Consider the following 24,765-nt stretch of genomic DNA (forward strand, 5'->3'; position numbering starts at 1 on the left):
ACTTCTCCACCTACAGTGCCTGAGAGCCCTATCGGAGAGCTGGACCAGCGCCAGAGGAGGAGCCTGAAGAAGCAAAACGCTCTCCTCCATCCCTCTTACAGGTGACCTGGAAATTAGTATCATCTCCCAGGAAGTCATTTCATGTACTAACCAGATCTTTTTCACCCTCACTCCTGTTGGAGCTTCTCACTGCTGGGCTCTCTGCCTTAGCTCCACACCTTTTTACCCCTCTGACTCATCGATCTGTAAGAGTTAAGGTACCGAGAAGGCCACCTGCTACCAGAAAACCAAGGTGCCTGCAGGGTCAGGTCATTGTAACCACCATGTCATCCAGTGTGCGGGGAGCCCCTGGAGGCCACATCAGCAAAGCCACCTGTCACGAACGAAAAGATCAGAGGGAATACATACAAACATGAGAGAAATGGACGAACTCAGAGAAGAGCAAACAAGGAGTAGGTGACGGGGGGAGAAGGGGCTTTCGGGAGGATGTTTTCAGGGGAAAGTGGGAGCAGCAGCCCACGACGACCATGGTCCAATTCAGTGGGACCCTCTTCTTGGCAGGAGAGGCAGGTTTCACCAGGAAGCAGTGACAGGCTTCTCACTGAGAAGCCACTTCCAGATAAAGTAACACTTGCTTCACAAATGCCATCTTCTCTTTCTCTAGAGAGCCTCAGATTTCAGTGAAACCACTGAACAATGTCTATGTGGAGAGAGTAAGCCTGCCAGTCACCCTGTGGAAGCAACTCTGAGAGCCAGGGCACCTACACTGCATAGCTTGACGATGACAGTGACACAGACTGACTGTGGTGCTCCGGCTGCAGGATCCCTGGCCACATCACAGGGGTCTACAGGACTTCCCTTCCAGGCCTCCTTCCCTCATGCCATCTGACTCTGGGTCCAGCACTCTTCCCAGGCCTTCACTCGCTCTCCTCCAGGCCAGCTCCCCAGGCCCGGATTCCTCCCTCTCCTTCACTCCTTGATTCCATTCAGCCACCAATTCCTGCAGATTCTACTTCCTCACTCTCCCTAATTCATCATCCTCTCCATCCCCACAACTGCCCTTCTCACCTGGATTCTTGCAGTGAACTCCTAACTGCCCACCCTACCCGAAGAGCAAGCTTCCTGAAACACAAATAGGATCCATTACTACGCCACATAAAACTCTTCAATGGCTTCCCCACTGTCCACACAATAAAATCCAAACCCTTGCGTTAACACATGTAAGTTCTGACCCTTGCCTACCTCTCCAACTTACCAGCCTCCTTCCTGATTCTCCAGATCACTTCTTCCTTGGAGATTACGTTCCCATCCCACCCTGGCGTGGATTAAAGTCACCACCACTCCCCAAACCCTGAAGACTACTAACTCCCTGGGAGGACTCCTGTAAGGGTAACCTCCTCATTTTTTAACCCTTCCCTGCTAGTCCTCCTCACCCACCACAAAACTGATCACTCCCTCTTCTGGGCCTCTATACCAATACCTATTACAGCACCTGTAACATTTTATCACCCATCCTACACTTGTTTGCATACCATGGAATCTCACTAGACTTCTAATGTTAAACTTTATTTTTGTAATTTCAGTGTTAGCATAAATGTTGGGACATGAAGAAAATGTACATTTAATAAATGGTCAGTAAATGGATGGATGCATGATTTTTCCACTGTATCATATTGCCTCTGTATGCAAAATTGTCTGGGAACCAGCAATTTATACAAACACATGTATAGGTATGTAGATAATAGATATATGAAAAGGAGAGATAAACTCCAAAGCAAATGATTCTAAAAAGCAGATAAAAAACTCTGACGTTTCCATTCAGATGATTTGTTCATTAATTAGTCAACATGTATTTAAGTGTCTACTGTGTGTCAGGCAGTGCTGAAAAGAGAACACTTGGATCTTGTCCTCAAAATCTTACAGGGGACAGAGATATGTAAGTAAACAAATACAATAAAGCATTATAGGACTGAAAAAAAAAAAAAAAAAAAACTCTGACGTTTCATTTTAAATGTGCATTACAACTTCCTGATTGTGCTTCTGTTAGACTAACATTAAAATTAGTTTGCCTCGTGATCCCACACTGGTTGGAGAGGGAGCAGAGCTACAGAGAATTAAAGGAAAACTGGTTTAAGATTAAACTTTTGCAATGAATATTCAGAAGTGAATAGCTGAGAACTAACTGTACCTGTATACTCTTGGTTCAGCATGAAATCCTTTTAAACAAATACCTACCATTCCCTCAAAACAAACAGTAATTATGGTAAGGCCTTGTGAGCATTCAGCATACACGATATACATTAACTGCCCTGGAACCACCTGGAAATAATCTCAAGGCCAAACCTGTGCCACTGGGGCAAGGCTTCCTAACGTGCCAGACTCCAGCGTTCTGTGCGCTGACATCCGAACTGAGCAAGGCGAGCAGCGCTCCATGGAGGTCTGGCTCCTGCGAGTGGATCTTAAAGGTGAGGCTCGGCAGCTCAGGAGACAGTCGACTTAATCTGGTTAACATCGTAAAAAGGGACATTTCCACATGGACAGCAAGGACATGAATATCACGTGTGTATGGCAGAATTATAAACGCATTTTTGGCGAAATTCAATAAAGCTGATTCTACTGCATAAGGTCAGCAATTTACTATAAAAAATGATATGATTGCAATTTTTAATATAACCCATGTATTTGCTGCAAGATGCTCTAGAAGATTGTGTAATGTAACCACCATTCGACCTCTCCGCTGGTGCAGAGATAGCCCTATTTACCCTTTCCTGTCCTGATAAAAGGCCGGTGCAGAGATAGCCCTATTTACCCTTTCCTGTCCTGATAAAAGGCCCCGTACAGAACACCAGAGTGAACGGCATTCTCTAACAGAACCGTCCTCCGCAAGCGCGAGCCTTCCTTTTCTCAAACATCAGGATGGGCTCTCTGGGTTGTGCCCTCATGGAAGGCAGCAAGAAGAAAACCTCCAGAACTAAATAAAACTAAAATTAAATTCACCTTCTATTCCTGATAATAGAAATGCATATGAAATGGCGTGGGCAAAATAATTTCATTTTTAATAATATGATTCTTCAGGGAGAGCACCCTGGTCCACGTGAGCAGACGGTGCATTGAAATTCAACGACTCGGTGATGACAGAGACCCGTTCCTCAAATCTGGTGGACTTCCGTAAATCTCCACGCTCACATGCACATTTTTTGAGGAAATAACTTGGTTACTGTGAAGATTAAATGAGCAAATGCATGTGAGAATGCTTTTAAATTATAAAGCAGAATACATACGCTGGTGCTTATTATACAGTCTGTATCTATGATCTCAGGCTTGCTTATAAATTAAAGTAACTGTATTACTAAGTAGTTCCTACTGTCTCACCACCAAGTTCTCTGAGCGCATATGGACCATGTGTCCCAACTGCACTTAGCATAGCGCTCAGCAGACAGTAGACTAGGAATGCACGGTGAATACAGCTGAACTTGGTAACTGAGGATATGAAAGATTCCAGATTGGGGGATATGAAACTCCAACAGAACCTTTTTTTTTCCAATGGCATCTCCAGATGGAAGCTGCTGAGAGGCCCCTCTTCTTTTCACTCACAACTACAGTCCCACCATGGGTTCCTGGATCAAGTCAACCTCCTTTCCTTCCTTGGCGTCTTTGAGCTGGCTGTCCCTCTGCTTTTGTTCTTCACATTCTAGTTTCAGCAACCCCCCCAAAGCAAGCCTTCCTCAGCCCTCCCAATATTCTCTGCCGTAGCACCTTGCTTACTTGTAACAATTTTGCACATTTCACATTTCTGGGGGCGTCTGTCTCCACCCCAGAACACTGCTTTTTTTACCATTATAGTTTCAGTCCCAGGACCAGCACAGTAAAAAATATGCACTCAATAAATACTTGGATGGATGAACGAATGAATGGTAAAACTCTTTCAAAATCAGGTATTAAGGGCTTCCAGAGAACAGTGCTATTTTCTGTTATTTCTATTTTAGTACTTAAGTCTCCTCTTTCCAGGACTGTGTAAAGGACAGCCTTCGGAAAAAAAATAATACCAGAAATGAACTCAAAAGAGGTCATCATGAAACTCCGTATTTACTCTCTTCCAATTACATTCTGTACAAATTAGCTCCATTTGTAAAAGTTAAACTGATTTTTTAAACTGCCTCTTCTTCAAACTCAACCTGTGTTCTTTCGGCCAAGACCCCAAATTTTGCAATTAGAATAATTTAATTGACAATTCTGTTTGTGACTCACAAAGCAGGAGAGGGTATGGCTTTGTTCTTCAGCTTCACAGGTTCACCACTGTCGGTGGCAAAATATTTTTCTTGTTGGTTAAGAGTACAGATCCAGCTTGAAGCCAAAAACAGAGTGCAAGAGAGTCCCATTCCTATGCACTGTAGGTTTCACTGAAAAGATGACATTTATGTGGTTGTGATATTTATCACCGAGGGTCATGATTTTTTTCCCCTGAAATGCCATGATAAGGTAAACTTCAACTTTATGAATGAAAGCCTTTGCAATCATTTAACAAACTGAAAATCTACACAAAATTTAAAGACCACCATACTGCTAAAGACAATCTACTCAACAATCTAATTACAGAAAGATTACTTTAAAGGGCTTTAAAACTAAAAAGAATAATTAACAGTAAGAGACTAGAGCATTCCCAAGTCTTCTGACTGATGAAAGGGGTGAGATCTGAGAAGACCAGCTCCTATCAGAATGTTTTAGAAACCAAACACAGGTCTGTTTAAAGTTGGAATGGAAAAATCAGTACAGTCATTCAGTTCTCAGCGCAATTTAAATATAATCTGGTGTGTGTGTGCATGTGTGTGTAAAAAGAGAGAGAAAGAGAGAGAGAACGAGAGCCCCATCGCTCTACTTACTGAAGACCTTTAGTGAGTTACCTCTACTTCAAAAATGGAAAGAACATAAAGCTGTTGACTGACCAACCCAGCAAGCCTACAATGAAAAGTACATCTGAAATAAAAGCACGCTAACTTATGCTCCACAAATCAGATACTCTAATACACACACACACACACACACACACACACACACACATTTAAAATAAAAGCACGCTAATGCTAACTTATGCTCCACAAATCACATACTCTAATACACACACACACAGCAGCAGCAAATTTATTTTTATAAGGCATAGACTCAAAAATGTTAATATAACAATGGATTAGTGAATGAATACTATCCAAAGTTAATTAAAAATCTTTCTAATTATAGTCCAATCAACATAAAATATGTTTCAGTAGATGGCCTTAAGTTCTACCTTATGCCAAGTTTCAGAAGTCCCTCCCTACTTCCAACATTTTCCAGCAGCTCCAACAGACCCACGTCTCACGTAGTCCCTCTGGTGAAAACTCCCTTGCCTACCCTTAGCAGACAAATCTCATTAGAAGAACTCACATCCCCAAGTGAGGCCAGAAAGGAGGGATAAGTATTCTTAAAATCATCTCAGAAGGCCAGTGGTGATACAGAACACATCAATATTTATCTCTGGGACAAACTGGAGATACATCACTACTGCTTTTCTTAACAATTAAAGGCCCAGCTCTTCTCGAAAACAACAAAAACAGTTAACTAAAAAAGTATCCTTTCCTCCTACATATACACAGTTTGCTCTGTGTTGAATGAAATACTTAATATTTACACATAAACCACTGCCACCTGCTTCCAGACTGAAAACACGAACTCTCTTTTGGCTGACTCTTTCTGTTAGCATGGTGTGCAACAAAATGAACGCTTCCCTCATTTTGTAGGCTGTTATCGAAACGGCTTGGAAAATACCAAGTTAAGCCTTCAGTGAGAAAGAGGCTTGTGATATGAATGTGCTGGCACCCTGTTTGGGGGCAATTATGTTGCATCTGTGAATCTTTTTTCTCCTATGGGTTCCTCTGATCGCACTCAGCATCCACTCCCGCCTCTTTCTAGTGGGACTTCTGATACCAGAGGTTGGAACACTAGCAGCAACACTTCCCAGACTCCTCGGCTACTAGAACTCTGGCTGGGAGTTAGGTGCACTCACAGGTGATTCAGAAAGTGGAAATGAGGGCTTCCCTGGTGGCGCAGTGGTTGAGAATCTGCCTGCCAATGCAGGGGACACGGGTTCGAGCCCTGGTCTGGGAAGATCCCACATGCCGCGGAGCAACTGGGCCCGTGAGCCACAACTACTGAGCCTGAGCGTCTGGAGCCTCTGCTCCGCAACAAGAGAGGCCACGATAGTGAGAGGCCCACGCACCGCGATGAAGAGTGGCCCCCACTCGCCGCAACTGGAGAAAGCCCTCACACAGAAACAAAGACCCAACACAGCCAAAAATAAAAATAAAAAATAAATAATAAATAAAAAATTAAAAAAAAAAAAGAAAGTGGAAATGAGGCAAAAGACCTGTACCCGCTGCATCTGAGGTTGCAAACACCAGGACACTGTCAAGCAAATACTGGAAACACCAAGGTTTCCTACTACAGTGTCCAATCTCTAGCCTCCAGCTTCGTTCATGAGGGTCAAGAGGCAACTCTGTCAGAGGTAGAAGCCAAGTTCATATTCCAAAGTCCTGTCGCTGTTTTTACGGATGTCAGGACACAATGACTGCAGTGGTGGCAGCAGTGACTTCCTGATCTCTGGAACACAGCAAAAAGGGTGTGCTCTTGAACTCAGAAGTTCCAGCGGTGGCCTCCTAATTCCCTGCCTTCCTGGCTGAGCAGAGGGAGCAGCTTTCCCAGCAAGTTAGTCCTTCAGGGTTCTGCAGGTCATTCCTGGGGGCCTGGCCTTGTGTCCACTCCTCTGGCCCTTTCATAAGGGAGTAAATGCCTAACTTCTTACATTAAATTCCTCTCTGCTCAGAATTCCTAGAGGCTCCTGTTGCATGAATTTTTATGATACCAACAAGTTTACCTTTTTAACATAACATTACAGCAAAATGATTATGGCCTATTAAGAATATACCTTCTAAGAGGACATACACTGTTGATCACTGTCAATGGTAATTAAGCCCTTACTTTAGTGCCCGGCACTCTGCTAAGCACTTTTCACATTATTTTCACCTAATTCCCACAATAAACTTTTACAGTAAATACTATCATTAACCCCACTTTACAGATAAAGAAACCACCGCACAGTGAGGTTAAATATTTTACCCAGGGCCACACAGTGAGAAAGTGGTGCAGCTGGGATTTGAACCCAGGCAGTCTATGCCCTATTACATCCCAAGCTGAAGTATTTCAAACCTGACCTATTATTTAGTCACTCCAAAAGAATGCTTCCAAAGCCATGTAGTATTAATATTGAAAACAAATGACAAGTATAACACGTGCAGCTTCCTCTTCTCCAGGCTCAAAACGCTAGGTATACTCATCCACCACTGGTGAGACCATAAGACGGAATAACCACTTTTGAAAACAGTTTGGAAGTTTCTTAAAGAGTTAAACATATAGCTACCATATGATCCAGACAGTCTACCCCTCAGTACTGGCCCAAGAGAAAAGGAATTATATGTCCCTACAAAGATTTATACAGAAATGTTAATAGCAGGTTTAACTTTTGATAGCTAAAAACTGGAAACAACTCAAATGTCCATCAACAGGTGAATGGACAAATTGTAGGATACCCAAACAAGGGGATACTATTCAGCAAGAAAAAGGAATGAACCACTAACACATGTAATAACATGGATGAATCTCAAAATAATCATGCTGAGTAAAAAAAAGCCAGACCAAAAAAGGGATACACACCACACAAGTCCATTTATATAAAATTCTAGAAAATGCAAGCTAATCTACAGTGAAAGAAAGCAGATCAGTGTTTGCCTGGGAACCAGGGTTATTGGGGGGCAGGGGGAAGAAGAAAACAAAGGAGCATGAGGAAACATCTGGGGGGTGATGAGTATGTTCTTTTTTTTTTTTTTTTTTTCCACACCACATGGCATGCAAGATCTTAGGTCGCTGACCAGGGATCGAACCCGCACCCCCTGCAGTGGAAGCGCGGAGTCTTAACCACTGGACCGCCTGGGAAGTCCCAGTGTGTTCCTTTTCTTGATTACAGAAATGGTTTCACAGGTACATATACATAGGTCAAGTTTTTTTAATTGTACAAATCAAATATGTATAGTTTATTGTATGTCAGTTACACATCAATAAAGCCTCTTAACACAATATAACAACCCTGAGGGTCACCTTCAGTCCCATCTCCTTCACCTCACACATCCCATCTACTATTGAGCGTGGCTTACTCCTTTTTTCTACCATGTCTGTGGTTCTGTCCTTACTTTCCAGAAAGCAGATTGTATAGTTCAAAGAACTCTAGTCAGAAGACTTGGTCCTAGTTCTATTTCTGCCATTAATTTGCACTACTTAACCTTTCTGTGCCTCAGTTTCCTCATCTGTAAAATGGGAGCTTTAAATCATGTATTCATTCATTCAACAAATATCTATTAACCTGCCTATAATCACGGAGATTACAGTGAAGAAGAAATTAACTAATATATGTGTTTTGTAAACCACGAAGTTCTCTACATAAATATGTTGTCATTTCTATTTCCATTTCTACTGCTACCCTCCACACCTAACAAAGGACTTGGCAGGACCTTCCTTGTAGCTGGTCTTATTATCGGCAGGCCAATTCAGTTTAAATACAGAGCCCAGAGTAATGTCCTCAAATAGAGTTTCACAGAGTTTCAACCGGTTCAGAAAGTGTTCTCAACTGTTATTTATAATATTGAGTTCTAACACTGGCTCCTCGCTCACTGCCCATCTCACCAACCTCGGTCCTCTTCTTTTTCGAGGACCCCATGGGCCAATCCAGCTAACTGCACACATGTCTCTGTGTGAGCCTCCCGTCGCTAACGATGCCCTTCCCGCTCCTCTCTGACCATCTATACCCACTGCCTCCCTCAATGTCTAGGTCAAAACTGAGCTCTGCTGACCTAAGTAACTTTGAAAAAAGAGTGTTTTCGCTGGATTCAATAAGACTAAAGACAAAAGAACTGCATATAAACACTGTTTATATAAACACTAGAGTATTGGGCAAAGGCCTATGGGATAGCAATTCTGAAACCATTTTACAGGTATGTAGGATTGAACAAATAAACAAACTGTAGACTTAGGGAAAACTGACGTCCTTTTGAAACTTTCCCCAGTAAGTGTCTTCTAACTCTCGTCACCCAGTCACTTAACCCCTCATTCATGAGCCCCTGACCCAGGCTGCTGTGTCACTGCTGAGGACACCAGGAGGGTGAGACGTGGTCACCCACCTTGAGGAGCTCACAGGCCTACCGACCTTTATACTCCATGGCTCCCTCATCAGATTTTGCTGACTTCTAAGGTACTGCTATGTTTCATGGACAGACATGGAGAGGGTTGATAAGCACTCAGCATCCATTCCCACCTCCCAAGGAGCTTCTCGTCTGTAAAACAAGTACCTCATTTTCCTTTCATGAAGGCCTAATGTAATAAAGAGTACTCTGCACACGCCAGGCACTGAATAAAGGCTGACCACCTAACCTATGGCCCAGGACCCACACACATCCAACTACGACAAAAGAAAACTAAGCCATACAGTGGACCCTTGAGCAACACGGGTTTGAACTGCGCAAGTCTACTTACATGCGTATTTTTGTCAATACATACTAGAGTACTACACAACCTGAGGAGGGCTGAATCCACGGATGCTGAACCTGGATACAGAGGGCAGACTACAGGACTTGAGCTTCCATGGATTCTGGTATCCCTGGCAGGTCCTGGAACCAATCCCTGCTTGGATACTCAGGGATGACAGTCAGCCCTCCATACCCAGTTTCACATCCACAGATTCAACCAACCATGGATCAAAAGTATTCGAGAAAAAAATTCCAGAAAGTTCCAAAAAACAGAACTTGAATTTGCCGAGCACAGGCAACTACATCATTTACATTGTATTGGGTATTATAAGTAAAATTAGAGATGATTTAAAGTATATGGGAGGATGTGTGTAGGGTATATGCAAATACTATGTCATTTTATATGAGAGACGTGAGTATCCTTGGATTTTGATATCCCTGGAGGTCCTGGAACCAATCCCCCATGGATACTGATGAACTGTACTTCATTTGAAAACAGGTACTAACTTTCAAGTTTCTGAAGCTTTCCATTTCTTTGAATGTTTATTTTGAATCAAAAATTAAATTTATGAGCCCATATCCCTTCAAAAAATGGGATTAAAAAAGGATTCTTCTAGAAAGAAAGCATTTTTCATGTAACCAGTGACCAGAATGTCCCCGCAGAATCCAAATCTGTGCTAAGTGTTAATAATAATTTGTTACACTGTTTTTTTTTTCTCTTATTAATTTCGGTCTACCTATAGTCATGTTTATATTAGAAAACAGTTTTATTTTCTTGGGGGGGGGGGACATGATCTCCTGAAATTTTAAGAAAACGTATATGCAAGAATATTCACTGAGGCATTGTTTGAAACAACAAAAGTCAGGAATCAACCTGAATGTCCACTAACTTGGGACTGACTCAAACATTAATTATGATACAGGAATACAATGGAATACTACACAGCCACTGATAAGAATGAAGCAAATCTGTATGTATTAATGTGGAATGAGTGCCAAGATACAATGGCAAGCATAAGCTAAAGTGTGAAATATGCTACCACTGTATTTGAAAGGTGTTTATGTTAATAAATATTAACGTGCTTTTATATGGATAGATCTTTGGAATGATACACAAAAACTGTTCATAGCAGCAGCCTCTGAGACAGAGGATGGTGGGGGAGACAGGAGCGAGAGATGACAGGAAGACTTCTTCTTCACTGTTTGAATTTTTGAAACCATGTACATATCTTACTTTTTCAAAAAAAAAAAAACCTTTAAAAATGATACTACTGTACATGACGGTGTCGCTTTGCTTTTCTTTGTAATATTGTTCCAGGCACAAAAGTTAAGCAAGGAAGAGTCATTCTTCATTTTCAGAGAAAATCTCAAAACAACTCAGTAAATCTAAAAGAGCTGGTTCCCCCTCCAATCTCCTCAGTGCCACTGTCCCCTCATCGCAGGGTGAAGTGTAGAAACCCACTTGACTCAGCCGTCCGGCAGGAGGCAAGTGCTACCAGCTCCCCCTCCGAATGGGGAAGCCACGATGTTCAGCTAGTCTGGCTGCTCTAGCTCTCATCCTGGATGCTGAGAAAAATCTGTGGAGTTAAGACAAGTTTGGATAACAAGGGGAGCAGGAAAATTGATGGGGGGAACACCAGTCAGTGTGATGAATAGGCTGGTCCAGAACAGCAGGTGACGGATATGCAGATGCAAGACTGGCAGGGAAGGAAGACTTCCGTTCACAACAGATGGATGGAGATGCTCAATCATCCTCGGGAACGCGTGCGGCTGCCACACACAGCCCTGTCTGCGCCGGCTCCGGCAGCCCTCCCTCGCCTGCAGGGCACGGGCCCCCGCCAGAGACCCTCTGCACTGGACCCACGTCAGGGCACGGCCCCCCCGCCAGAGACCCTCTGCACTGGACCCACGTCAGGGCACGGCCCCCCCGCCAGAGACCCTCTGCACTGGACCCACGTCAGGGCACGGCCCCCCCGCCAGAGACCCTCTGCACTGGACCCACGTCAGGGCACGGCCCCCCCGCCAGAGACCCTCTGCACAGGACCCACGTCAGGGCACGGCCCCCCCGCCAGAGACCCTCTGCACAGGACCCACGTCAGGGCACGGCCCCCCCGCCAGAGACCCTCTGCACTGGACCCACGTCAGGGCACGGCCCCCCCGTCAGAGACCCTCTGCACTGGACCCACGTCAGGGCACGGCCCCCCCGTCAGAGACCCTCTGCACTGGACCCACGTCAGGGCACGGCCCCCCCGTCAGAGACCCTCTGCACTGGACCCACGTCAGGGCACGGCCCCCCCGCCAGAGACCCTCTGCACTGGACCCACGTCAGGGCACGGCCCCCCCGCCAGAGACCCTCTGCACTGGACCCACGTCAGGGCACGGCCCCCCCGTCAGAGACCCTCTGCACTGGACCCACGTCAGGGCACGGCCCCCCCGCCAGAGACCCTCTGCACTGGACCCACGTCAGGGCACGGCCCCCCCCGTCAGAGACCCTCTGCACTGGACCCACGTCAGGGCACGGCCCCCCCGTCAGAGACCCTCTGCACTGGACCCACGTCAGGGCACGGCCCCCCCCGTCAGAGACCCTCTGCACTGGACCCACGTCAGGGCACGGCCCCCCCGTCAGAGACCCTCTGCACTGGACCCACGTCAGGGCACGGCCCCCCCGTCAGAGACCCTCTGCACTGGACCCACGTCAGGGCACGGCCGGGCCGGGCGAGTGCGAGCGGGCAACGTTTGAGGAAGATGCCACTCGACAGCAGGCTGAACTCGCAGAGACCAACTGCTAGTGGACTTCTTCCCCCGGCTTCCAAAAACACCTGCTTTGTCTCTCTCGGTAGCGCTCACTCCTGAGTAAGGCTTGTATGACCTGAGGGGCTGCCCAGGACGTAGGAATTCCAGTGTTAAAACCAGAACAGTCCTGGGTAAACCAGAACCGATGGTCATCCTACTTACAGGCCACAGTCCTTCCCTTTTTCTCTCCCTCTTCATCATCAGTGAGAGAGAACCTAGATCGACCCAAGCTCCTAACTGAGCAGAAACCCCGCGTGGAGGGTCCCAGTTCCCTCCAGTCACCCAAAACTAGCAGAGAGCTAAGACACAGTAAGAAAACTCATCCAACCCTGTTCTCTTCTCAGAACGGGAACGTCTCTTTAAAATGTCCATGATACACAAGGCTCAATTACTCCCGCAAATACAGGAGTGAATCCACATCTTGATGCCACAATCCACATCTCTTTAACAAAGAATCAGAAGGGCCCCACAGCCCCTCACAGAGCCAACACTGTTCTTTCCAGCTCAGCCGCAGGAGTTTCCGAGGACGAGGAAACGGCCCGATCAAGCATGGGGTGGTGGCTGGCAAGCTCTTCGTCCCCCTTCCCCGCCCCCTCCCCGCTATCCGCTGGACCCAAGGTCTAGAAAAAACAGCGTTATAAAAATACTCTGGCTTTACTAAGACACATTAAAGAATTAATTATAAAGCAAAGCTGAAGGAGAAAATTAATTTTAGAAACACACGAGGTTACAATTTTTTTTCCTGGAGATGGGGGAGGAAACACAGTTATTTTCGTTTTCATCCTGGGGGCACAAGCTGGGAGCTGTCCAGTCGATAACCTGGCCATCAGAACAAGGTTTGTAATTAAAAGGTCAGTGACCTGGAAAGCCAAGGCCCCACTCCCAGAGCTACTCAGTAATGATGGAGCTATTAAATTAAGACTGTTATGAAATCAATGCTAAAAAAGCTTTCATGGTAACGAGATTCCATTCAAGGACATGCAAACTACCTCATGAAATGGACGTAAATGATAAAAAAGAAAAGTAATAAAAGAGAGTTAAATTGAAATCTGTGTAAGAATTCACTCCCCCTTAAAATACTCCAGTGACAGAAGCCCTTCACCTCTACCCCACTACCAAGGTGAAGACCATCAGGTTTCTTCCTCAAGCTCATTTCCAGCAAGGAGGCAGTTTTGCTACGGGGGTTCCGCTTCCAGGAACAGAAGAAAGATAAGATCTTGTTTCACCTTTTAGAATAAGAAAGCATGGTGGTGTGTTTTATTTGTTTTGTTTTCCTTCACCCTCCCTCCACCCCGGAATACTTACTAGATGAGGGAGAATACAGCCCTTTACTTATACATTGAGAAGGACACAATAAGCCAAAGGGTGAGCCAGCACCACCCAGGCCCTACCATGCAGAATTACACAAAAAAGCAGATGATGCTCAGCTTTTTTCTAGAATCCTGTTTGGCAACAGATGTATTACAGGGGGCTAACAGACGGCTCTGTCTTCTCCCCACCTCATCTACCTCTTTACCCGACACGAACAGGCATCATTTCTACCCACCTTATACCCAGCCTGCCAAACGTGTCTGCAAGCAGACTGCCTCCTGCATTTTGTGGTCGGACAGGGTGTCAAGTCAACATAAGCCTACTGACAACAATGTCCAAGCCTCTAGCTTTCAGGACTGACCCTACTGCTGTTTTTAAGTTACTCCAACCTCCTGGATCGCAGCCTGCTTAAAGCCCCAGATGTGATCCCTGCCTGGCAAGAACTGCTTCTATATATAGACCAGTTCTATGAGGGCTTACACCCCACACACAGGCCAATGATCTTCATGTGTGGTTGACTCTGCAGTTGATGTCATCTGCAGAATCAAGCGGCTGGAAGGAAAACAAAAACACTTATTCTAATACTCTGAAGGTGAACAGCTGCTTTGCTCTTGCATCCAAAAAATTCCCGATAAAAGAAAGAAATGTTGTAAATTACACAAACTGGCAGTAGAAGCTTCAAAGAAAATGATAAATGATTCTAATAACGTCATGTTTCTCATTAATGACTCCATGTTCAGACTTTAAAGCATCCAAAAGAGATCTCGAAGAAACAAAAACAAAAAAACACGAACACAAAAGACCCTTGCAAACCAATGCTCTTCCATCCCTATCCCATCCACTGCCCCTGGCCTCCCCAGCCCCAAACTCAGAGGGCTCACATTTAACCTGTCAGTAACAGAGGGGACGAGGCCCCTGCTCGGGGCTGCGGCTTCACAATAAAACAAACTCAGCTGATGCGCCTAAAGTAACCCTCCTTTTCCACTGAACTGACATGCACTACAGGGGCCTCAATTTCTATATTAAATATTAAATAATATTAAAAGAAAAACAAAATTGGATTTGCCTTTTCAGGAAAGAGATGTTTATTAAAAAAAAAGAAAGAAAGAAAGTCGAGATTATAATTCAAGACAGTGCTCCAATGCAATTCCCCGAAGTGACATTTGCTAGGAAAAGCCGAGACTACAGTAGCTGTGAGCTCACCCGAAGGCAGCGCTCCAACCCACCACTGCAACGGGTCCTGTGGGGAGACGGGACCGGAGGATGCCAGGACCTTGGTCCCTCCCCTCAAGACACGCTCCATACCCCCAAAGACCAGTGAGCCAACTCCCTTTCCTTCCCAACTGCTGTCAGGGACGGGGCAGACGTGCTCCTTCACAACGGCCCCTCCTCCCTCAACCCATCAGCAATGGTGCCAAGCTCCGGGATGGTGTATGCCTGACCCCAGGAACTGCCGGAAGTGTGAAAAGTGAAGTTTAAATCCACAGAGGGCTCTTCTTCCCCAGATGCCGATCAAACCTTGGAATTCTCTGCCCAGGAAAGGTCCTGCTAGAACTTACCCTATTGGGATGCAACTCGGAAGCAGATGATTACTGACTGAAGCAGCGTTTTAGAGGATAATGGAGATGGGTGATTAAGTCCAGTGACTCCAGGTTTGAGTGTGGGGTAAACTCTCTTTAGAAGAAGAAAGGTAGGATGTCTCTCCAGTTTCCTGCTGCCTAAAATTCTAAAAACTCTAGACCACATTAAGGGTCGGGAAGGAATTCTGCCCGCTCTGTACCAACAGATACCCATCTCCTTCAGGTCTTCGCTCCCATGTCACCCTCCCCGAGGGACACCTTCTAATCACCCCACTGAGAAGTGCAACCCATTCCCACACAGCACTGGCTGCGTCTGCCTTCCCCTGGTAGAACTGAAGCTCTGAGAGGGCAGGGATCTTGTCTGTTCCGTTCTCAGTGCAGCGTAAACACTCTTAGTTGAATTAATTAATTGATTGCTGTTTTTTTGTTTTTTTTTTTTTTAAGGAGCAACAAATAATAACTGTACAGAACAGTTTCTACAGTAATTATTAGCCAACTAAGTCAAAAGAAGTATTATTTGGCCCAGAGTTTCTCTCTCTTTCTTTTTTTCTCTCCCTCTCCCAGTCAGGGATTTATTAAAATTAAACAGATTAGATGGAGCTCCTGATACTCAAACTGCTCAGCAAAGCCTGCAGTGGGGAAGTGCCGAGCAAACACCAGAGACATTTGTCTCTAAATTGCTCTAAATACCTTCTGCAAATGAAATTCTAACCCAGCTGCGTTTGAGAGAAAATGAGGAATAACTGGTCATTGTCAGTGGAAGAGAAGATCAGGCAGTTATAATATTGCACAATATACTGGGGCGAAGGATCTCTCGGCAACCATAGATTTTGTCTCAGGTTACCCGGGGTAATCAGCACAGCTTTTAGGCTCAGCTTTCCCCAGCTTCAATGCTTTGATGAGAGAGCTGAAATCCCTAAGCTTTTATGATTAATTACTCCCCATAGGTACACATATTTCAAGGAAAAACTCTTTTACGGCATGATGGCTGCAGAGTGGAGGGGGCCGGCCAACGCACTCCAAATTTTAATAATCTCCTACTGATGGGGGCAAGCAACACGCCGCCACGAAGGGCCCAGCGCCCCTCATCATCAGCTCAGTCACAGGGACCGGCCTTGAGGCTGCCTCTAAACAGCTGCCTGTGAATGAAATGCTTGGGCTGATTCTGCCCAAACCCTGCCAGCGCAGCCCTGGGACCGGGTTCTGCGGCATCACTTCAGTGGGATACCGTGGAGCAGACCTAAGAAATACCACCAAACCACACTGTCTTCTATTCCAGCCACTAATGACTTAAAGCTCAAAACCCAGAATTTGGAGGCCGACATTCTAGTTCCTTAAGGAAAAAGAGTTTTGTTCAGTAGAGGCGGAGAAAACTCACTTCCCTCCCTCATGGTGTTTAAGGGCCTTTAAACAACTTCCTAGCTTTCCAGAAAATTAAACGTTCAAAGAATGAAAAGTCAGATTTCTTTTTTTGTTTGATTTGGGGTTTTTTTTATATTTCGCAAAAAAAGAAACATGTCCTAAATTTCAATAAAACCAAAATAGATTCTGTCTGCTTCGGACAATATTGAATTTGTCAAGATCCATTTAATCCCTGCTTACAGAAATACCATAAAACCAGTAATTTACCACTTCAATCCGTACATCAGACTGACCCCAAGCTTGACCTTAACCTGACCTTGTGTAGTCATCTCATCTCCCTCGTCCTTCATTTCTTTCTTCCTCATTCTTTACTGAAGCAGCTGACTCCTAACCTAAAGCCAGTCAGTCATTCACTATCAGAACAACAGACCAGAAAGCAGGAGTCCTCCCCAGGCTTATCCATGGGCCCCTTCTGCTGCTGGACGCTGCCTGTGCCGGGCTGTCCTGGGCTAAGTTGTTGGCCTATGTCTGGTGCTCACAATTATTTGAATCCTATCACCTCTGCTCTACTGTAAGGAAAGAAGCTGCATCCCCACCGGGGGGCTCCCCTCACCCCCACCCGTTCAACAGTGGGACAGCTATAGGAGATCATTCATCAATACTGTGGCTTCCATCCGCCCTGCCCCCAGCCCCTCTGTGCAGGCCACTGTGCAAGGCCACGGGGAACCTGTACCTTTCTTCTTAAGGAATGCTCTCCTGGTTGCAAGTGGGCTATGGCGGACCCGAGAATTCTGTAGAAACTTCACTGCCGTGGCAATCTGGTAGGGGAGATAAAACAGAGAAGAAAAGTAAACGTCAGTAGTCTGCATTTCAAGATTAAAAATCCTACAAGTTTATCCCAGGTCCATAGAAATAAGCACAATACTGTGGTCAAATTAACCACTTATTTCTCACATTTAAAATCTGCTTAAATAAAAGACTATGTTGGTTCCCTACCTTCATCGGCTTCCTGTAACTGGTTCTATCAAATCTAGTCCCCTCGGCCTAGCTGTTAAGAGCCGCAGTAATCTTTTCCCGTTCTCCCTGTTCGAGCTGATTCTTCACACTCCTCCGCAGGCAGCCCTCCCCTGACCATGCTTACGCACGTCACTACACCTGTGCCCACACCGTGCCCTTTTTCTCGAAGGCCTCCCTTTCCTGCCTCTACCTGTGTAAACATCACACACACGGCGGCAGCAGCACAGCCCTTCCACAGGCTGTGGTCACTCCTCGAAGCCTTCCCTAAATAAGCAAGCCACCTCTGGTCTCCCCACTCTCTTAAATTCTTCAGTGCTTACAGTATGCACCATGTAACTGAAGACACAGTTGCGTTGTCTTCTTATGTCCAGGCTGCTTCCCCAGCTACGCTGCTAGCGTCTGAAAGGAAGAGACCATGCTGTAGAGACAGAGACTGGCAAAGCGCTGAGCGTACCCTGGCTGGGAAGGCTTCTGTAAGACACAACACACAGAGCCACTCACACTGGTCCCTCTTATGCAATGGAGCTGAATTCTGAAGAGCCCTCAAAGGACAAAGTTTGGGGTTTCATGGCTACAAGCTGGCAGACCGACAGATTATCTGCCTACCTCTGGTAATGCTATTATTTAATGAAATCTTCCTACCTACGAATGAGCCACGTAGGGGATGGAAGGAAAACTGTTGATGGTATTAACCTTCACACCACTCAGCACACACGAAGCGTGTGCTTGCACGCCGCCTGTCTGCTCTCCACCCTGGACACTAAGTCCAACGGGTGGGAAATGCCAATCTGCCCCCGATAGGAAAGGGGCCGTTGTAAATGACTGGCATTATTTATCTCATCAAAACCAAAAGAATGATGTAGTCTCAAGGTACAGGTAAAGTCAACAGGCCCTGCAGCTCACTCATAAGTTGTTGAAAGAAAAAATTTCTAAGGGACCAAATATAAGGAAGTTTCCTAAGATCCCTCAAACTAAGGGCAGCAGTTGAACAGAGATTCAAACAGAAAGTACCGTGACTATAAACGGAACACAAGTCACAAATCTCCTCTTCATATTTTATATGAATTTCATCTTGAGACCAGACAGACCTCTCTGGTAACAAAAGACAGGATAAAGCAGAAGGAAAAAAAAACTTCGGGGCAATTCCCTTATATACTTTCCCTGGGATCCCTCCATGGGAGGCTTGCCTCAGACCCTCTCCCTCAAGGACGGACTCAGGTACCCAGACTGGCAGATTTGGGCCTGTCAGTGATAAGACACACGAGTGCTCCTTGAGACTGGTTAGAATCTGTCCAACACTGTGAGTGTATTACCCACCATCATGAACTGCAGTGACAACCAACCAGTTCTGGACTAGAGAAAAATCGATGTTCAAGATTTTAGAACCCCAAAACTATATACGCACCCCCGAGCCCCTCGGCCAGATCTCCTCAGGTTGCACCGAAATCAAGAAAAATCTGACAAACATCAACAAAACAGATGTGTTCTAACGAAGAGATGGGAACTGGGAAAGAAAGAAGAGAGAAAAAGGAAAGGGAGTGGGGCGAAGGAGGGAACGGGAGAGGCGGAGGAGAAGAAGAAGGCAGATGGACGCGCAGAGGAGATGGAACAGAAAGGAAGGCAAAAGAAAACGGAAAGGGGATAAGAGCGGAGGGGAAGTGGCGAAGGAGAAAAACAAGAGGAGGAGAGGCCTAGCCACAGTTACACCACCCAGGCCCCACGGGGTCAAGGCCAATCTGCACAGCTCAGATGCCTCGGGGTTAATCGTTCTTCACCTGGAGAAAAAATACACCTCCGATGCACAAGACAATGACGGCATTTGCATCGTGCGGCAGGCTCCACACGCCCTGGTACGTGTCCCAGGTGTCAGAGGAACTGTGGACAAGCAGGTCTTAAGCCAGAGATGCTGACAGCACAGCTCCTGACATTCACCGGTAGAAGCGTAAACCTTTCCTTCCTCCTTCCAAAATTTTCCATGACAGAGAAAGATAACAGAATCCCGCCACTAAAATGCACAGGTTTCACCTTGCTTTTTTAATACAGTCCTTGGTATATGCATTTCTGGTCAGAGAGCAAAGTTCTGATGGGTTTAATGGTGCACTCAATGCAGTGCTTGGCGCATTCCATCAATTTTTTTTAAAAATTGCATCTCTTATTTCTTTAAATACATTAATCAGCCTAGTGTAGGCAAAACGGATCCATCGGACAATGCAATAAACATGAATTATCATCTATCCAACACGCATAATGGCTTAAAAATACATAATAGCAGGTGTAGTTTAAATGATTAGTTATTACACCTGTGGTGGGTCTGATTCAATTGGGAAAAATCATCTTTAATAGGTTAAAAGGTTTAGATCACCATGCTTTCCTTAAAGTGGCTGTAGAGAGGGAATGATGGAGTGCTCTGTCATTAGTAATTCATTTAAGAAAAACGTGGGGGATAGAGCAAAGAACAGCATAAACGAGTGAATCCAATTTAAACATCAGGTAAAGTAGAAAACACCTTTTAAAAAAGCAAGATAAATGAATTTGGAAGGGAGGTGAAATTGACGTATTTATTTTAACGGGAATTTGACAAAGTCCCGGCACACTTCAAACTTGCAAAAATATGAACAATTTCTTTTAAAGTTTCCATTCACTAATTTCAAGCCATATAAAATAATACTGCCGAACACCTACATAAAGTATATTTGGGGCTTGTTTACGTTCCTCTTGATCTTCGCCTGAAAAAGCAGGCGACAGGCAAATCACATATTAACAGCACCGATATCACTATGCCAGATGCAAAAATATGAAGCATCCAAACTAACAGCCTCAACATAATGTGCTTTATAAGAAAGATACCCAGATATGAAAACCCCTCTCCTTCCGCTGATTATTTCTTCAGCTACTCTTTACTCTTCTCCTCTCTCCTTGTAAGGACCTGCCACTTCAATAGGGCGGAAAAGGGCCCATCCAGTGTAGAATTTTACAAGCCCTATGATTCGCACATAGACGGTAGAAGATTTCCCAAAACCTTTCCCCATACTGCAACGATCTGAACACTCCAGATAACTGACAGTGCCCTCCGTTTGCATCTTTCACTCGACTATTGTTGGACACTTTTCATTAACTTCATGAAGCGATTCAACTGACTCTTCCCTCTGCAGAGGTCCGATACACACAACACGCTTTTGTTGGGTGAAATGATGGGGTGCCTGCTGCCTGTCCTGTATTATCGTTTGATTTTCTAATTAGGAGATGAATGTGACTATTCATGGGTTATATTTGTGCCCAACTAAATTACACAAATTCAGGCCAAATCTTCCGCCTCAATGTCGAAGATGTAAAACGGAGGCGGGAACTTTATTGCACACATTGTGGGAGTGCAGCAAGCCAGGGAAAATTCTGGTGCAAAGCACCTGATGCCGTTGTTGAAGCCACTTGCTGTTGAGTCCGTGATAAATATGGAATTGGCCTTCCTTTCCCCTTCTCTTGCACTAAGGGAGTTCTTAATGAGTGCACGGTGAATTACCAGTAGCTGGTTTCATAAAAATAAAGATGACGAACTCAGAAGAAAACAGAAGCAAAGTTTCTCATCACCCCTATTCCTGTGACCCTCTGTTCCGCCTCCCTCCCTCAAAAAGCAAAATAAAACAACCCTGTCACCATCAACTCCGCAATTTTAGGGAAATTTGTTAATTTTCACTGTTCATCACTTAAAGCTAGAGATAAAATCAAGGTGCAAAGAGGAGTAAATCCTTGCCTTTGCAGTGGTTACACTGGAGTGACTGCCAGTAACCCAAGAAAAAAGGAGGGGACTTCAGATTGAAAAACACCTTTGGATCCAAGATGATTGGCCAATTGAGAGAGATCTGTGTTTTGAGAGACCAGGATTTGTAACTGTATAAATCAATGGAATACAGGATACTCAGGGGCTATCTACGATGAACTATGTGCTGTTAAATGCGTTGTGTAGGGTAAGTAATCCCTGGTGAGAAGAAGCGAGGTTCCTGACAGTCCTCGCTGAAGAGATGCTTCCTAGGTGTTTTCCACTCTCCTACAAAAGACCTGCACACTGTAATCTCCAGAAGGCACACTGTATTTTCTGCACAAGGGGGACAGGAGAACCGAGCTTGCCTAATAACGAACCTGAGGTTGGAGGGAGCCTTGGCACTTTGCACCTGACACGTAAGCCTGATGCACCGTCTCCAGTGACACATATTTGGAATGTCACCAGTTCCGGCGCTCCTGAGTGCTACGTACACATCTATCTCCTAAAAATGTGAGCATTCGTTAGCCATTTTAAAATATTAAAAATATTCAAAAATTAATGACACTAACAACCAAAGCCAAGTCCTTTTTAACCCAGACAGATCACAACTAGAGGGCAAAAGAAAATGACCAACATGCGGGCCCAAAACCCCATTCCAACACTGCAGCGCCACACGTGCGCGTCTGAGAAGATTAAATTGCCCGTGAAAGGTTCCTACGCTCGTACTCTGAAGTAGATAGATACCCAGAATCCTGTTAACAAGCGTTAGACCAAAGCCAACTTGAGGTTTAACAAGGACTGACTATAAAAGCCGGGCAGTGCCTAGAACGAGAGAACCCTCTTCAAACAGAAATGCTGCGTTTTAGTAAGAAATCAGTACTCTGTCAGGAGTTCCCTGACAAATATGGTCATCGGTGGCACAAGGAAATAGTTGCAAAGCAGCTGTTAATCAGAGAAACACATCGTAGAACGCTGATGCTAGCACTCGTGAAAAAATGCAACGGGCTAATTATGAAGCTATATATCTCACTAAAGAGGCCGTGTTCCTTGAGACTCCAGGCAAAGTACTCTCGGATCCAGGGTCCTAGGACAACATAATTCTGGTTTTCTGCATCCAGAACTCTTTCTTATCTGCGGCTGACAGTCCCAGCCAGGCTCACCGTGGTCTCTCACTTCTACCTGCCCTCTTTCTAGGTAGGGAACAGGCTGGGGAGGGCAACCGCCTGAAGCAGCGGCATCCCCAAGCCACATTCCAAGATGCTGCATGAGTACATCCAAAAGGTGTCAGATCCTAACGGAGAATAAGAGAAAACCTCTGAGTATGCAAAAGAAATGTCAGAATCATCCTTCTAAGTGTGGCAGGAGAGCTGCAGTCAAGGAGAGCTGCCCCTAGCCGCCAAAATGAAAAGAAAAAAAGGGAAGAAGAAGAGGAAGCAATAAACAGAATACAGAGACTGCTGCATTTGAAATCTCCAAGGGAGAAAGGGAGTCTGGCAGAAAGCTGCTCTCAGAGTGTGAAATGCAACTCAGGGAAGCCGAGGGTCTAGCAGGCAGGTAAGAGGGGAAAGTTAATATGCAGAGGAAGGCAGAGGAAGGCTCGATCAGCCAAAATTCAATACGATCCTCTGCAAGGACAAGGAGGAACAAGGCTCCCCGAAACCAGACTCGTGGGAGTGGGGGGAGGGCACCACGCCCGCTCGGAGCACAGCCACTGGAATGGCAAGAGGGGAATAACCTTGAGCCGGCCGCGCCGAGGCGGCCGCAGCGCGGAGCCAAAGTGCCCCCTAGCCGTCGCGCGAGCCCGAACCAAGTGTTTTCACTCGGGGAAAATGAAATGTTTTGCAAGATGAAACAGAATGAAAATTGAGGTTTTAGGTAATTACTAGTTGGCATTTACATATCACGGGCTGGTTCAACACCTATTCATTTTCCTCTTTTATTTTCAATTTTTTAAAATTGCTCATTAAAAATGAACAGATGACAGTGACAGGGATTTTTCCCCCCTCTTTCTCCTTCTCTGAGGGTTACAAAATCAAGAGGTACTTTTCGCCCGTTTATCTACAATTAACACACACACACACACACACACACACACACACAAAGGTATGTTTCATTTACATCAGAGGGGGAAAAGGAGAGGGGAAAGTCAACAAAAGCCAGGAAGTTCAAAAATAAAGACAGTGAATTGTACTTGAGCCAGCCTCCTGCACCTGGGTGAGCAGTGAGCTAGCGAGTGCCCTGGCGCTCAAGGAGTTAACGGAAAGAGCCTCTCTTTCAACTTGGAATTTCCTGGGTTTTGTCATTGTATCCTTCCCATTGTTGATTTGGGTTACAACCCTATACTAATTAAGCTGTGGGCCCTAATTTCCTTTGTTTTACTTTCCTCTGTCCTTTTGTTTTTCACATTAAAGAAATAAAATATCTCTGGTAGAAGTGCACGAGTTGACATGATAGAACACACAATATTTGTTAACGTCTATTGTGTAAATCTGCATGAATTCGACAGCATGCATTACTGACCCTAGTCTCTCTTAAAACACATTGATATATGTAGTAAAAGCCTTTATGAAGAGTGGCAACGTCATATGCACAAAAACTACCTTTCCAAGTGAACTATCTCTGCATGTAAATTTTTCTTCTTAGCCCTAGTTAAAAATACTGCATGAACTACTTGTCAGAATGTCATTGTTTTGTTATCTTATTAAACTAGTTCTTCCAGAAATGTATGTGGAAATAAAAAGCATCTTAAGCCAACAGGCACTACTTAATATCAAGTGACAGTGATTTTAGGGACACAAGGGTGACTCTGGAGAGTACTTTGGGCGCCAACTTGCAGCCCAAAGGAGCTGGTGCTTGAGTAGCAAAGCCTGACAAGCAGAGCTGCTGATGCAGAGGGCAACCGTAACTACGCCACGGAAAGCGCTGTAGTGCACATGCTGGCCGTAGAGGAAATAAAAACCCTTGTTTCTGGGTTGAGAAGATCAAAGTTCCTTTTTAGGAAAGGTTGAGAAGGAAAAGGATTTTCTCCTTCAGGGAGAAAGAAAAGCAAATTTAAATGCCTGTCCCCATGCATCCCCACCTGAATTTAGATAGCAGCCCCTCTAATTTTTGATGCAACCAACAAAGCAGTTACCCAAAGAGGAGAGAAAAAAAGGATGACATTTGCCTTTTCCTTAGCTTTGAAATCCAACTGGCAGCAAATTGTTTGAAGTCCTGTTTAGAGAAGAAACCGTAATAGCCTCCATACTGAAAAGAGGAGGAAAATGCCATTATACACGGATCACGGTAGCAGTGACCTCAGCAGAGAAGGCAAACGAGCTGGCTGCAAGTTGGAGGGGTGGCG

General features: G+C 45.2%; 1 protein-coding gene across 8 annotated transcripts in view; it reads right to left on the reverse strand.

Moving 5' to 3' along the window:
• The window catches only part of PEX14 (peroxisomal biogenesis factor 14), a 141,483-nt gene that overhangs the window by 72,306 nt on the left and 44,412 nt on the right, over window positions 1-24,765 (reverse strand). For 7 of the 8 annotated variants that reach the window (XM_082353002.1, XM_082353001.1, XM_082353005.1 and 4 more), the window contains one exon: window positions 17,382-17,466. In XM_082353002.1, the coding sequence (XP_082209128.1) occupies window positions 17,382-17,466 (85 nt within the window). Of the gene's footprint in view, window positions 1-17,381; window positions 17,467-17,985; window positions 18,065-24,765 lie in introns of those variants that run through there. The other variant, XM_082353004.1, reaches the window with a different exon arrangement.

Source organism: Balaenoptera borealis (assembly GCF_965194805.1).
Source record: "Balaenoptera borealis genome assembly, chromosome: 1".
NCBI classification, from domain to species: domain Eukaryota; kingdom Metazoa; phylum Chordata; class Mammalia; order Artiodactyla; family Balaenopteridae; genus Balaenoptera; species Balaenoptera borealis.